Genomic DNA, 12,740 nt, shown 5'->3' on the forward strand with positions numbered 1-12,740 from the left:
TGCCTGTTTGTGTCTTACTCTGTCATTCTCCCCGTCTGTGTGTCCTTCCTCTCTCCATATCTCTGTTTGGGTCATTGTGTATTTGTCTCTGTATTAAATATACATGCCCTTTGTGGTCCCTTTTTGTGTCTGTTTATTTGTGTCTTTTGTCGTTGTATCTGTTTATGTCTCTGAGTCTTTTCCTCTATAGGGTAGCGTGAAGGAAAGGGAGAGCAGGTCTGTTCTCTTTCTATAGACCTCTCCATCACTGTCTCTCACTAATTCTATACTGCGTGTGGCCCTGGGGCTATACTTACCAACCCCCCCTCCCACTGGGCCGTCTCTGTCTCTTGCAGTGTCTTCTGGTCTCTGTCTCCTCTGTGTCTCTGTGTGTCTCCATGTCCCCATGCCTCTCTCCATGTCTGTCTTCATTCAAGTTTTTATGCCTCTGTGTGTATGTCTACTCAATTCCCACGTGGGCTCAGAGCTCCACTTACATTTGAGGCCGCTGCGAGGCCAGAAGACACATAGAACTTCTCAGGGATGCATGAGCCCCACAGGCCACAATCGAACACCCTGGCAGGTGTGTGCATATGCAGGCCACATACATGTGTGTATGTGACGTTCAGGTCGACTCAGCCTCAAATTAGTACCTTGTGCGGTGTGTAAACATCGCCACTTGAGAGACAAAGGCGGCCGGGCATGGTGCTGGCCACCCACCCCCTCGTGTGCCGTGCGGCCTTCGTAGGTGATCGCTAACAGCACTTGCCCCAACAGTCTGCTAAGGCTATACGGGGGATCTTTGTCTTTTGTGGCTTTCATAGGTACTAACAGCACTTGCTACAACAGTGTTATGGCTGTAGGGGGGGGATCTGTGTTTTTGTCTCGCTACGTGTGCATATGTGTGCGTATGCGTGTGTGCATATGCGTGTGTGCATGTGCGTGTGTGCATGTGCGTGTGTGCACATGCATGTGTGCGTATGCGTGTGTGCGTATGCGTGTGTGCATGTGCGTGTGTGCATGTGCGTGTGTGCATGTGCGTGTGTGCATGTGCGTGCATGGATACCATTGTGGGCGTGGACGTGGGTGTAGCGGGACAGCTCCTCCTCCAGCTCAGAGACCCGGGACCTCAGAGACGGCAGCTCCACAGCCGAGCCACTCTGCATGGGAGTGTGGGTGTGAGTGTCTAGATGTGAACAAGTGTCCATATGCGAGTTTGTCCAGATTTGAGTTCGTCCGTGAACCTGTGAACCTCCACAGTGGACGTTAAACATCCCATAACGTCCTCCTTGAAAGTAGGCCATTGTTTTGCCGGCTTCACGGTCCGAATATGAAACATTATCCACAAATTACTCAATTTAAATCTGCATAGCAATCATAATCCCCTTAACTATAAAAACTTTTAAAAGCCCTCCTGAAAAAGAGTATTGAGACTGAGCGAGCTTTTCCGTGGTGAACAAGCGTAATAATATAATAAACTAGCAACCTGCACGTTCTTTGCATGTGACGATCCATCCTTTGCACGTGACCATCCAGATTTTACTTGCCTTCTCTGTATTGTATATTCCAATTCATCTCGATTTCTCAATGTTTCTGTTTCTCTATTGCTCTGTCCTCTCTCCCACCCCTCCCTCCCTATATATTCCTTTCCTCCCTATTTCTCTCTCACCTATCACCCTCCCTCTCCTTATTCTCACCTCTCTCTTTCCTGTCTCAATCTCTCAGGCCTCTCCCCAACTCTCGCTCCCAGTCCTTGTCGCTTTTGCTCGATCTCTTTCCATTTTTCTCTCGCTTTCCTCGCCAATTCACGCCCTTTCACTCTCTCCACTCTCGTTCTCCTCTCTGTTTATTCCTCCTGGATCTCCCCCCTCACCTCCCTCCTCTATATCTCTCCGCTATGACATTTGTGCCAGATACACGGCCGGATTGGAGGTGAAGAGAGACGTCAGCACGACGCACGACGCACGAACCCGGATCAATGCTGCGGAATGCAAGTGACCGATGTGCGTGGTGACGTCAATACCGCGCACGCGCACTTGCGTGCCAATCAGGCAGGAATCTAGACAATAAATCATTAAAAATATTTATGATACTATATATTATAAATATAAATATATATTCCAAATATAATACAGTATTATAAATATAATATACAGTATTATAAATATGCACAAATACCCTGAGGCTGCGTAGCTCATCCTCCAGCTGCCGAATGCGAGTTTTGGACCATGCCTTGGTCTGCAGGAACCGCGCCTCAGACTTGGCAGCCTCCTCCTCCCGTTCCCGCAGCCCAACTGCGGTCCACAAACCAGACACAAGCGCAGCCTTTTAGACTTTCAGCATTCACCAATCCAACTATCCCTACCATTTATCTCAGGCATGTCCAAAGTCCGGCCCGCGGGGCAATCACGGCCCGTGGGCAGATTTCATACGGCCCGCAGCTTCGATCTTATAATGTGTTGTTTATGGCTCACCAGCTCTGTCAGAATAAATACATCATAAAACTCATGGAAATTTAAGGTATTCTATACAGTTTGTTCAATGTTATCTGACTGAATGAAAGGCAGAATTGTGTTTTTAGAGTTTTTCCCATCTGCCTGAGTGGCTTATATTTGGTTACATTGTCAATTGAAAAATAAAGGTAATTGTGACAATGAAAATTGTTTTATAACAGTGTGTATTTCCACGTAACTTTTGTGGTTAAAACAATGTCAAAAGGAACTATTGGCCCCCGGGCATCCTCACCTTATCAAATGTGGCCCTCTTTGCAAAAAGTTTGGACACCCCTGATCTATCTAATCATCTAACCATTCAACCGTCACTTGAGTAAGTATTACCTTGCAACTCCTGAATCCTCTCCAACAACGCCTCTTGTTCGAGTGATGGTGGGCACGGCTGTAGCAGCTCGGTGTCTACAACACCTTCGCCTGATGCAGGGTGGCGATCGCAAGGATCATTCGGCTGAACTTGCTGGTCAATAGAGTTTTGGAGGCAGGCAGTGAGCATGAGCTTCTCGGCTTCCTGGTGGGACAGCGAGAGGCGTTGCTGCTCAAGGGCACGACGTCCACTCTCCTGCAGGTCCTGCAGGGACACAGTCATGAGCATCACCACCACCGTCACACTGTGCGGCACTCTGACAGTTCTTCCAAAAATTTGTGGATACTCATGTACAGGAGTAGCTTTGGTGGTGCCTTTATCGTGGTGTTGCAGCCATACCCACAGTTGTCATGTGTTATGCCGCAATGGATGAATGGCGTGCAATCTGCGCTCTGTTTGCTGTGTTGAAACATACACCATCACGGGCTCTCTGACGTTAACTTACTGTTACTAGTGATGTAAAGATGGCAGTGAAAACATTTTACTGAGCTGTTCATTCTGTCCATTAAACATGTTTGCCCGCTTTTTAGATTAAATAAAATAAACATGCATTTTGGCTAAGGGGATATATTTACTTTTGCAAATCGTTGGTTGCACTCGTCCTTGTCCTACTTTCGCTTTTCAAATGATAAGGGCAATAATGGACATACACTTTTAATACAATATACAGCAGTATGACGAAGACTGTGGATGCTCAACCAAGGCATGTAAAGGACTATAGGTGCTATTACGTGGCAGTATGTGCTCATGCATGGCACTGTGGGTACTCGCGCAAGGAATGGGAGCTTAGAGACAGAACTTGGGGCACTAACCACGATGGTCGCGTCTCGTTGATCCAACTCGGCCTGCAGGATCTCTACCACGTGTGTGCGCGCCGCCAGCACCTCCTCCTTCTCGTGCAGGTTCTGCTTCAGAGACTTGAGCAGCTGCGCACCGACACAATCACCATCATCATTAACATCATTACCAACACAATCATTACCAACACAATCATTGCCAACACCACCATCATTACCAACACCACCATCCTTACCAACATCATCACTATCATTACCATGATTACCAACACCATGATGAACATAATTAGCATCACCATAATTAATATGATCACTAACACCACATCATTAACTTCACTACCACCACTGCTGCCATCATTAGTTTGGTCCAGCGACATGCCTGCTGGAAGTCTTCGGCAGCGTCGTTCCGTGCCGTTAGGGTGAACACCTCCTGCCGGTGCCTCTCCTCTCGGTGCTGCAGCGCAGTCTCCAATGCCAGCACCTGCACATATCACATTGTGGTGGTGGTCGTGGTGGTGGGAGGGGAAGCCAAGACAGGCAGCTCGGTACAATGGCATCACTTGGCAGAGCACGCTCTGCACAGCGTGCACAGGGCAGCACTTTAACGTTGTGTAAATGACAAGAAACTCATCAGGCAGAAAAGTGGATATGGGCTGGAAACAAGCAAAAGGGTAATAACACATGCCCAAGGTGATGTATAGACCTAGATGCAATTATGACCATTGCACAGCACTTGCTGCACAGAAAGCAGAGCGCTTAGTGCTGTGCTGACACGAGATGAAGGCATTCCCATGCTTCACTTTCACAGTGAGCAGTGCATCACCTTGTGTCAGAGCATGACCCCAGAAGCAGACATCACAAAACTACAGACAGTCCCCGGATAACGAAGGGTTAGGTTCCCAAGAACGATCCGTAACCCGAATTTCCCATACCTCGAAAACTGAAAAATGTCCCCTCACCGTGGGACCTAGCACAATCCAGTCTCAGTGGGCCCTGAGAGTTCCTCACCTTCTGCCGGAGCTGATTGTTGCTCTGTCGGAGGCCGAGTGGGTCCCCCTCGCTCCCCACGGCAGCAGACATCTCACCCAGCTGATCCTGCAAGAGCTGAACACGCAGGAGCTAATGTGAGTGTGTGTGTCCGCCTGTGTATGATGTGTTGTGAAAGGATGAGAATGTGTCTACATGTGCTCCAGTGTGTATGCATGTAGATGTGTGTGCATTTGAGTACACGTGTGTATGTGTGTGCATTGTGTGTGTATGTAGTGGGGACCGGTAGTGCAATGGTTAGCGCGCTGCTCTACTAACCCGACAACCCTAATTTGATTTCCGCTCACGGCTAAAACCAGTGACGATTATCTGAACCAGTTATGGGCCTCCCCAAGGTCGACTCAGTCTCAAATGAGTACCTGGTGCAGTGTGTAAATATCACCACTAGGGAGACAAAGGTGGCTGATCATGGTGCTGAACGCCTCATCCCTTGTTGCTGTGCTGGCCTACATGGGTGCTTGCTAACAGCACTTGCTCCAACAGTCTGTTGAAGGCTAGAAGGGGAAGTTTTGTCTTCATGTGTATATGCATATGACCCGAGTTTGATCCCAGAACTAGCTAGAATCAGTGGCGAGTAATAGGTAAACTCATCTTGGGCATCTCTTAGGTTGATTCCATCTTAAATCTGTACCTGGTGTAGTTTGTAAAAAATGCTCAGGGTTGTGACCTCCGAGCCACCAAAGCCACCTTTGCCGTTGTTTATGTTGCTGAGCTTGTGCCTGTGTCCTGTGAGCATCTCACTCACCTCAATGACGCACATGCGGCCCTGGATGAGCTCATCCTTTTCACAGAGGGCCTCCTGCAGGGCTTGCACCTGGTGCTGCAGCTCCTGCACTGCACCACTCGCCTTGCTGCTCTGCTCATCCTGACAGTCACCCGGACACGAAGCAGCAGTGATTATTTTCACTTAATGGTCGGCACAAAGAAACTGATTACCCCACTTGCTGTACTACCATCTCCTGGCCACCTCAGAACGACAAGCTTGAGTGTTTAGCTCATTTGTATGGTCCATTAATCCTTGCCTCAAAAAAAAAATCCTCATTATTGATGATGTATTCAAATGTATGCGAGTGATGTTGTAGTCATGTCACTATAATATATCACCATAACTTTTAAGTCTCTCTTCTCTCTCACAAAATATTCTAATTGTCGTCGAGATAGCTCAGGAAATACAGCCCAGATAGATCTCTATAAAATAAAAGCTCTTCAGTTTTGGATTGCATCTTTAAAGCAGTCTATCCTTGTGCTAATTACACTATTGCGTTACGTCACAAGAAGTCACACCACTCCACCATTGCTCAGGGCTTCTATAACATTGTCAAGATGTATTGCGCGACAATCAACAATCATCATGAAACAGGCAGCAAGGAAGCAGAGCAATAAGCAGAGCAATAAGGCAGCAATGAAGCAGAAAATGGGGAAGCATAGTAGCAAGGGTGCACCTGCTGCTGTTGTTGTTTCTGTTGCTCCTTGGTCAACGCTGCCTCGAGCTCAGCAACACGATGTCGCAGCACTAGCAACTTCCCCCGTTTCACGCTCCCCTGATCGCTCGGCCGGCACTCAGCCTGGCACAGCATAGCACACAACAACAGGGCAGGGTAAACAATGGTCCGGTCAGCGTAGCTGGTGAAGAGAAAAACCGATGGATCGGCGGACACCAAAAGTTAAAAGTGAACAAGAAAGTAGCTGACAATAACAGTTACCTCATCTGAGGAATCGCTGCTTTTCAAGCGTCTCGAGTTCTCCATGCGGGCAGACAGCTTGGCTCTTGCCTGCAGCTTCACCTTGGACATCTTAGCTTCGTGGGTCTTTGCCTCCTCCTGCTGGAAAGCGAACACATGTCATGAGGAAATGGAGACATCAGTTTAAAGACCAGCTCAAAAAACAAACAGCTCTTATCTTGTAAACACATACCTAGGCTGTGTGTCCCAGACCAACACAAGTTTGAGGCTTCGTTAATAAGAAACAATTTAGAATCATAGTTACTCTGTTAGAGCAATCTAGTTGTGTGACTAAATTCTCACTGGAATGTTGTTAAATCAGCAAAGCCTCACTGCATCTCAAGGCTATTTTCACTAGAGTGCTATAATGAAGAAGCAACATACTTTGACTCTATTTTATTTCTTCATAGAAAGATGTCACGCCAGTGTTGGACAGCTAGGGACACATAACCTTGGTACACCTCTACAAGATAAGAGGAACTTGGTTTTAAGATAGAGTAGTGTCGTCTTTAACCTGAGGCTTCCCATACTCCAGCTCTCGTGATTCAACACGGTCCTTTCCACATTATGACTCTTCTCTAATCACATTAAAATTACACCGGGATATGCTGCATATGCCTCAGGATTGGTAAACATATCTCATATTAATTTAACACTTAAGCTTATGAATATCTCATATGGTGAATGTACAAAGTACCAGCTCAAATTAAGATCTCTAAATGGCAAGTGCAGCATGTACCAAATTAAGATCCCCCATCTTAATGTTAATTAAGGTTGTTACATCATTATTGATAAATGGATAATTGATTTTAGACTTGAATACAGTGCAATGTTAGTAACAAATGCAGAGATTGGAAAGCGAGATCGTTCAAACCAAATGGTGCGTTTGTATGCGATTGATCAGTGGCCAGTCACCGTGTGGTAGACTCAGAAATAAAAGACAAAGACACTGAGTATTTTTAATATTATGTTTCTATCCTTATTATAACCCATAATCAATCCATAGCTGATTGAAAGCCTCCCCAAGCGGTCACATATATATCATGGTCCTGTGATGGTACAATCCATCTTGAACCTGCACATGGGATTATATTATTTATTTCTATGGACATCATCTTAGAATGCGATCCATTCCTTCGTCACTCCATCATAATTCTCCACCACTGGCCATCATCCCCTCTTCTAGTCACATGTCCCGTGCCCAAGCCCACTTTATTCAAGTCATTATGTCTTTAAACCTGCATATTTCTCTAACCCATTTTTATTTCTCTCAGTGTAATCACAAGGATACCATCTCTCCATGCTTCTTCATGCACTTATTAGCTTAGTTCCATTTCTTTACGTAAAGTTAACGTGTTTGTTTCTGATCAAAATGTCATAACGGATAGTACATATTAAAAGTTTCTTCTTGAGAAACAATGGATTGCCGTTTTTGTTTATGAAGTTAGAATTTCCAAAACCGTTCACACCTGCTCTCATCTACTTCTATATGTCATCATCTTGATTCCAGTACACTTTCATTCAATAGCTGTCCCAGATATACAAATTGGGTCGCTCCAACAAAAGTAGCCAGTTTTTGCAAACTGAAATAAATCTGGCAAACCAATATTTTTTTACAAGCTATTGACACTACCAAATTCATATTCACGATCCTAATTTGAATTCGTTTTAGCTACACAACATGGGACACATACATACACATATAAGTACAAGGTCTTTATCTAAATTTAAATCAGCTTTCTCTATGTCAAGTGGAATGTGCATTTCACAAATGCATTCTCACAAAAATTGGTTTGCAAGGTGGACCTTGGTGGGTCACAAGCACTGTCGTTTGTAAAACCCTGTTTAACGGGTCAGGACTGGGAGTCTACCATAATCGAGAGGCAGGCGTACCTGCAACTGTGTCTCTTTCTGCTGCAGAAGAGAATCCCTCTCCTGCACTGCAGCCCTGAGCTGAGAAACCAGCAGCTCGCTTTGCAGAAGACGATCAGCGAATAGATCCCCGTTGACCCTCTCAATAGGTTCCATCTCGGCATGGTTCACCAATACAACCTCCATAGTGCTGGGTGACAGGTGTCCTGCCAGATAGAGAACACCAACCTTGTCTGGTTCTGGGTGAGAAAGTTTAGAATAATTATGTCAATGTCCATAGAAAAAAAAGTTGTGCGCTCCAGTGATAAATGAATATTTACATTCAAACACATGTAGATTATTGTTATTGAGTGACTGCATATTTTCAGATTAACATACAGTACTCCATTAGAATTTATATTATTACATTAACCCCCTCTGATCTTCGCACATGATAGACACACAGTGATGGCATCATCTTAGTTTATTCAAGACCGGAAAAAGGATGACTTCTTAACAATTCTGGCAAATCGCCTGATGAAGCTGGTGGTAATTACCAGTGAAACGTCGGATTCAAATTGTACATGTCGTGGGTATACTCTCCAACACAGCGGTGCACTAAAGTCGTAACTAATTGGCACGTTTTATGATAAACCTTTCTAATTGGCTGTCGGGTGATGGTGGGTTAACGACACATTCATATTTACGTTATCTAACCCAAAAACCTTTATTATGAATTACTGATGTAAGTTGTTATGTTCTAAAATGGCTAATAAGTGTGGCACTAATGTTGTCGAGTGTATGTTTAGAATAAGACGGTTTGGATTCATTGTCTATGTGCAAAAGCCCACAACTGTATTCACACATACTTGAGCTACTTCCAGTTACTGCTCAGGTGCCAGGGTAGAGAGCACTGCCATCAGCCAGCTCGCCACTGAGCCCAATCATTTCTGCGGCGCATTAACAAAGTGTAGGGTTCAAGCCAAAGACAGATATTTTATACAATTGCCTTCATCACTAGGTAAGAATCCAATCAGATCAATGGATTTATTTTTGAAAGAGAAATTTGGGTTTAAAGAATAACTACAAAACAGCTGATGCCATTGCATTAACAAAACAATGCAGAAAACGAAATTTGAAAATGTGCAAACCATTAATTCAGAAATAATATGGCTTAGAGTAGTGGTACCAACATTTTGTTTACCAATGCAGACACCACATATTTAACAAGTGGTTTGAACATAAAAAATTGTTTAATACTACAACAAAGAAAAGCCATGCGTACACTACACAGTCAACTCACACAGGCAGGTCAAAAACCTCCTTTCTGTACCACCATCTCCTGGCCACCTTGTAGCCTAGGAGGTTGTGGGAGTCTACATCAAATGTAGATCGATGCAAGCCTCGAAAATATCAACACATAAGGGCATCATGATAGGGAAACATATTCACTTTGTAGAAACTTCTTAAAAGGTATTATTCATAAACTAGAATGCGTTAACAATCATGCGATCAAAACATAGTTTTCTATTTAACTAAGTGCAGGACAGTTATAAGCCTCTTTTCCAAAGGGGACATGTAGCAGATTTGTAAAAAGCATAACATACGAGAAGATATCGATTATTTTAAGCATAGAGCGGTGGGAGTCTTGAAAAGGCTGCCCACACATGTCGTGGAAGCAGATGTACAGGGACTCGCCAATACTCGCATCGATCTGCTACTAACAATCGAACGAGATCGATAGACCAAAAAGCCGTCGTTTGTATTGTTCCGTCCTTAAATGACACACACAGCAATGCAACGTCTTAGGACCATAATAGTAATTGAAATGCGATTTTTTTTCACATCCCAAAGAGAATGTAAGGTACTCACATTTGTACAGCCCTGAGCCAAAGGTGACCATTCCACATTCCCGTTACAGGGCAAGTACAGCCACTCCTTCGCGCGATCATTATCAACATTCAACGAATTTCAAACGTAACGTTATTAACCCAGAATGAAAACGCATTATGACAACCCAACTGGACGTTTATGAGTAGAACGGTACTTTTAAATGTTTTAATCAATCGATTAAATGTCGATGCAGACTTCAACACAGTACGAAATCCACACCGGGTCGCCTAGATTACGTAGCCGAAGCCTACGCGAAGGCCGCCCGCAACGGTCGCGAACCCAAGCGGGGTGCGGGCGAGGGGCGCTAAGTTCTATAATCCGAATGTTGCAATTTGCAAAGACGACAACAACAAGCAGCGGCGTTGGCAACCTTCATTTATCCATCCGTTCTAAAGCGACGCAACATGTTTAGCGTCCGCATTTGACACGCGAATCCGGAGCGCGAAAACCGAGGCCGCTTTCAACTGCGGCGGCCAGCCGGTTGCATTTGAGAATCACAAACGCCCGCGGGGCAGTTGCGGGTTCATAATCCACGAAATAGGGGTGGGGATCCGTGCCCACAGGGCGTTTGTTGCACGTAAAGGTGAGCGCACATCCACACAGACACACCCACACAGGGGGGTAACGCCCACACCTCTCACCTGTGCCCCCCCCCCACCACAGGTAACAACGACGAAGATCCACCCCACCCACCCCCTCACCTCCCCGTGTAGTCTGAACAGACTGCTGGGGCAAGTGCTGTTAGCGAGCACCTGAGAAGGCAGGCACGGCACACGAGGGCGTGGGGGGCCAACACCACGCCCGGCCACCTTTGTCTCCCCACCCCCACCTCCCTCCCCCGGTGGCGATGTTTCCACTTCGTACCGGGTATTCATTTGAGGCTGAGTCGACCTAGGGGAGGCACAGGGACCGGTTCAGATAATCGTCACCACCAGTGTTGGTGGGCCATGAGCGGGTTTCGAACCCGGGTCGCCAGGTTCGTAGCGCTAACCGCTACACTACCGCTCCCCCACGTACACGTGAGCGCACACACACAGTCACACACTGTGCACACACACACACACAGTCACACACTGTGCACACACACACACAGCGGGGTAACCCCCCACCTGTGCCTACAGGTAACTCTCACGTGTCCAACACACAATGCCGTGGCCTTAAAAAGGAGAACGTCATTGGCGACGTTTCGGGCAACGGTCCTTCTCCGTAGCGCATGCAATTCTAAAGGGCATTGCCTGCAAAAACAAGATTTACCTTAATGTGTGCGTTGTGAAGGACTCTTTCCAGAAACGTCGCCATTTACGAATATATCTGGTTGACATTTTTAAGGCCACCGTGGTTATTATTCGCGAAATTTTCCACGCGTTAAAAAACGTTCAACGATTGTTACACATACTGATTAGAGTTGTGCATAGTGCATACCTTTAAACCCCTTATCAGTGCCTACCTTATTACAGACCAATTCAGACCTTATCGTCCTTATACAACTCAACTTTCATCTTACAAAGTCCCATCACAAGGGAGAACACACAAACAAACATAGACATGTTTTACTTTTTTTATCCGTATTAAAACGGCTGTACGCCGTATGCATAACTTGCCAACTTTCAGCATCGTCAAAACAACAAACCAATGCAAAATGCCAGGACACAAAAATGGGCTTTCTCTGTCGTCTCTTGTTCTCGTGTATTTTAACATTTGCGAAGTAATTTTTTGTATGGGAATGTTATAGCTTACAGCCGTTAAAGACCTCGTTAGTTGTGCAATTATTCACGTGTTGGTTACTGTTGTACTCACGCACCACGGATCTCGCTTGTAAAATAGCCGTGAAACTGGCTAAACGGGATTTGTGTGCCAAATAAATGAAACTGATGACGCGTTAGATCGAGTTTAGTTGCGTTTAGTTTATTAATGTGTCATCGGCTAATTAATGAGAGTTAAGAAGTGGGAGGAAACCGTGGCACCCTCAGATATCTAAGATGCAGTGTTTAAGCAACCAATACAGTCCCAATTAAACCACGCCGGGACCCTTAGAAACCAATACAGAGAAACAAGAAACAAATACAAAAAACTCAATCCATGAGCCAAATATAACACGAAACAGAACCCTATAAAAATATAATAACGCTAAGATACCATGACAGAAGCCCACAACATTGCATAACATATAAGAAACATGTACGATACATATAAGGCACATGAATACCCATCAAATAAACTAAGACTGAATCCCAACAAATTATGAGATCGCCCCCACCACCACACACTGCCCCCCCACACTACCCCCTCCCTCCCACACTAGCCCCTCCCCCCTACATTGCCCCCCTCCTCCCCACACTACCCCCTTCCCCTACACTACCCCCTCCCCCCCACACTACCCCCTCCCCCCCACACTACCCCCTCCCCCCACACTACCCCCTCCCCCCCACACTAGCCCCTCCCCCCCACACTACCCCCTCCCCCCACACTACCCCCTTCCCCTACACTACCCCCTCCCCCCCACACTACCCCCTCCCCCCCACACTACCCCCTCCCCCCACACTACCCCCTCCCTCCCACACTAGCCCCTCCCCCC

At 46.0% G+C, this 12,740-nt stretch overlaps 1 protein-coding gene across 9 annotated transcripts in view; it reads right to left on the minus strand.

The window, feature by feature from the left end:
• Positions 1-10,633, minus strand: part of LOC144932594 (uncharacterized) — a 28,391-nt gene extending 17,758 nt beyond the window's left edge. For 5 of the 9 annotated variants that reach the window (XR_013636923.1, XM_078856816.1, XM_078856817.1 and 2 more), the window contains exons 1-11: positions 10,145-10,633; positions 8,315-8,532; positions 6,404-6,523; positions 6,143-6,265; positions 5,446-5,565; positions 4,662-4,757; positions 4,033-4,134; positions 3,669-3,782; positions 2,817-3,060; positions 2,158-2,273; positions 1,046-1,139 (exon numbers count right to left, since the gene is read on the minus strand). Coding sequence is in view for 8 of the 9 variants with exons in the window: in XM_078856816.1 (XP_078712942.1) it covers positions 1,046-1,139; positions 2,158-2,273; positions 2,817-3,060; positions 3,669-3,782; positions 4,033-4,134; positions 4,662-4,757; positions 5,446-5,565; positions 6,143-6,265; positions 6,404-6,523; positions 8,315-8,479 (1,294 nt within the window). In the remaining variant the exon portion in view is untranslated. Of the gene's footprint in view, positions 1-1,045; positions 1,140-2,157; positions 2,274-2,816; positions 3,061-3,668; positions 3,783-4,032; positions 4,135-4,661; positions 4,758-5,445; positions 5,566-6,142; positions 6,266-6,403; positions 6,524-8,314; positions 8,533-9,141; positions 9,223-10,144 lie in introns of all 9 variants that reach the window. The other 4 variants (XM_078856813.1, XM_078856814.1, XM_078856815.1 and 1 more) reach the window with 4 other exon arrangements.
• Positions 10,634-12,740: the final 2,107 nt, after the last annotated feature.

Source organism: Lampetra fluviatilis, chromosome 5 (genome assembly GCF_964198595.1).
Source record: "Lampetra fluviatilis chromosome 5, kcLamFluv1.1, whole genome shotgun sequence".
Lineage (NCBI taxonomy): Eukaryota > Metazoa > Chordata > Hyperoartia > Petromyzontiformes > Petromyzontidae > Lampetra > Lampetra fluviatilis.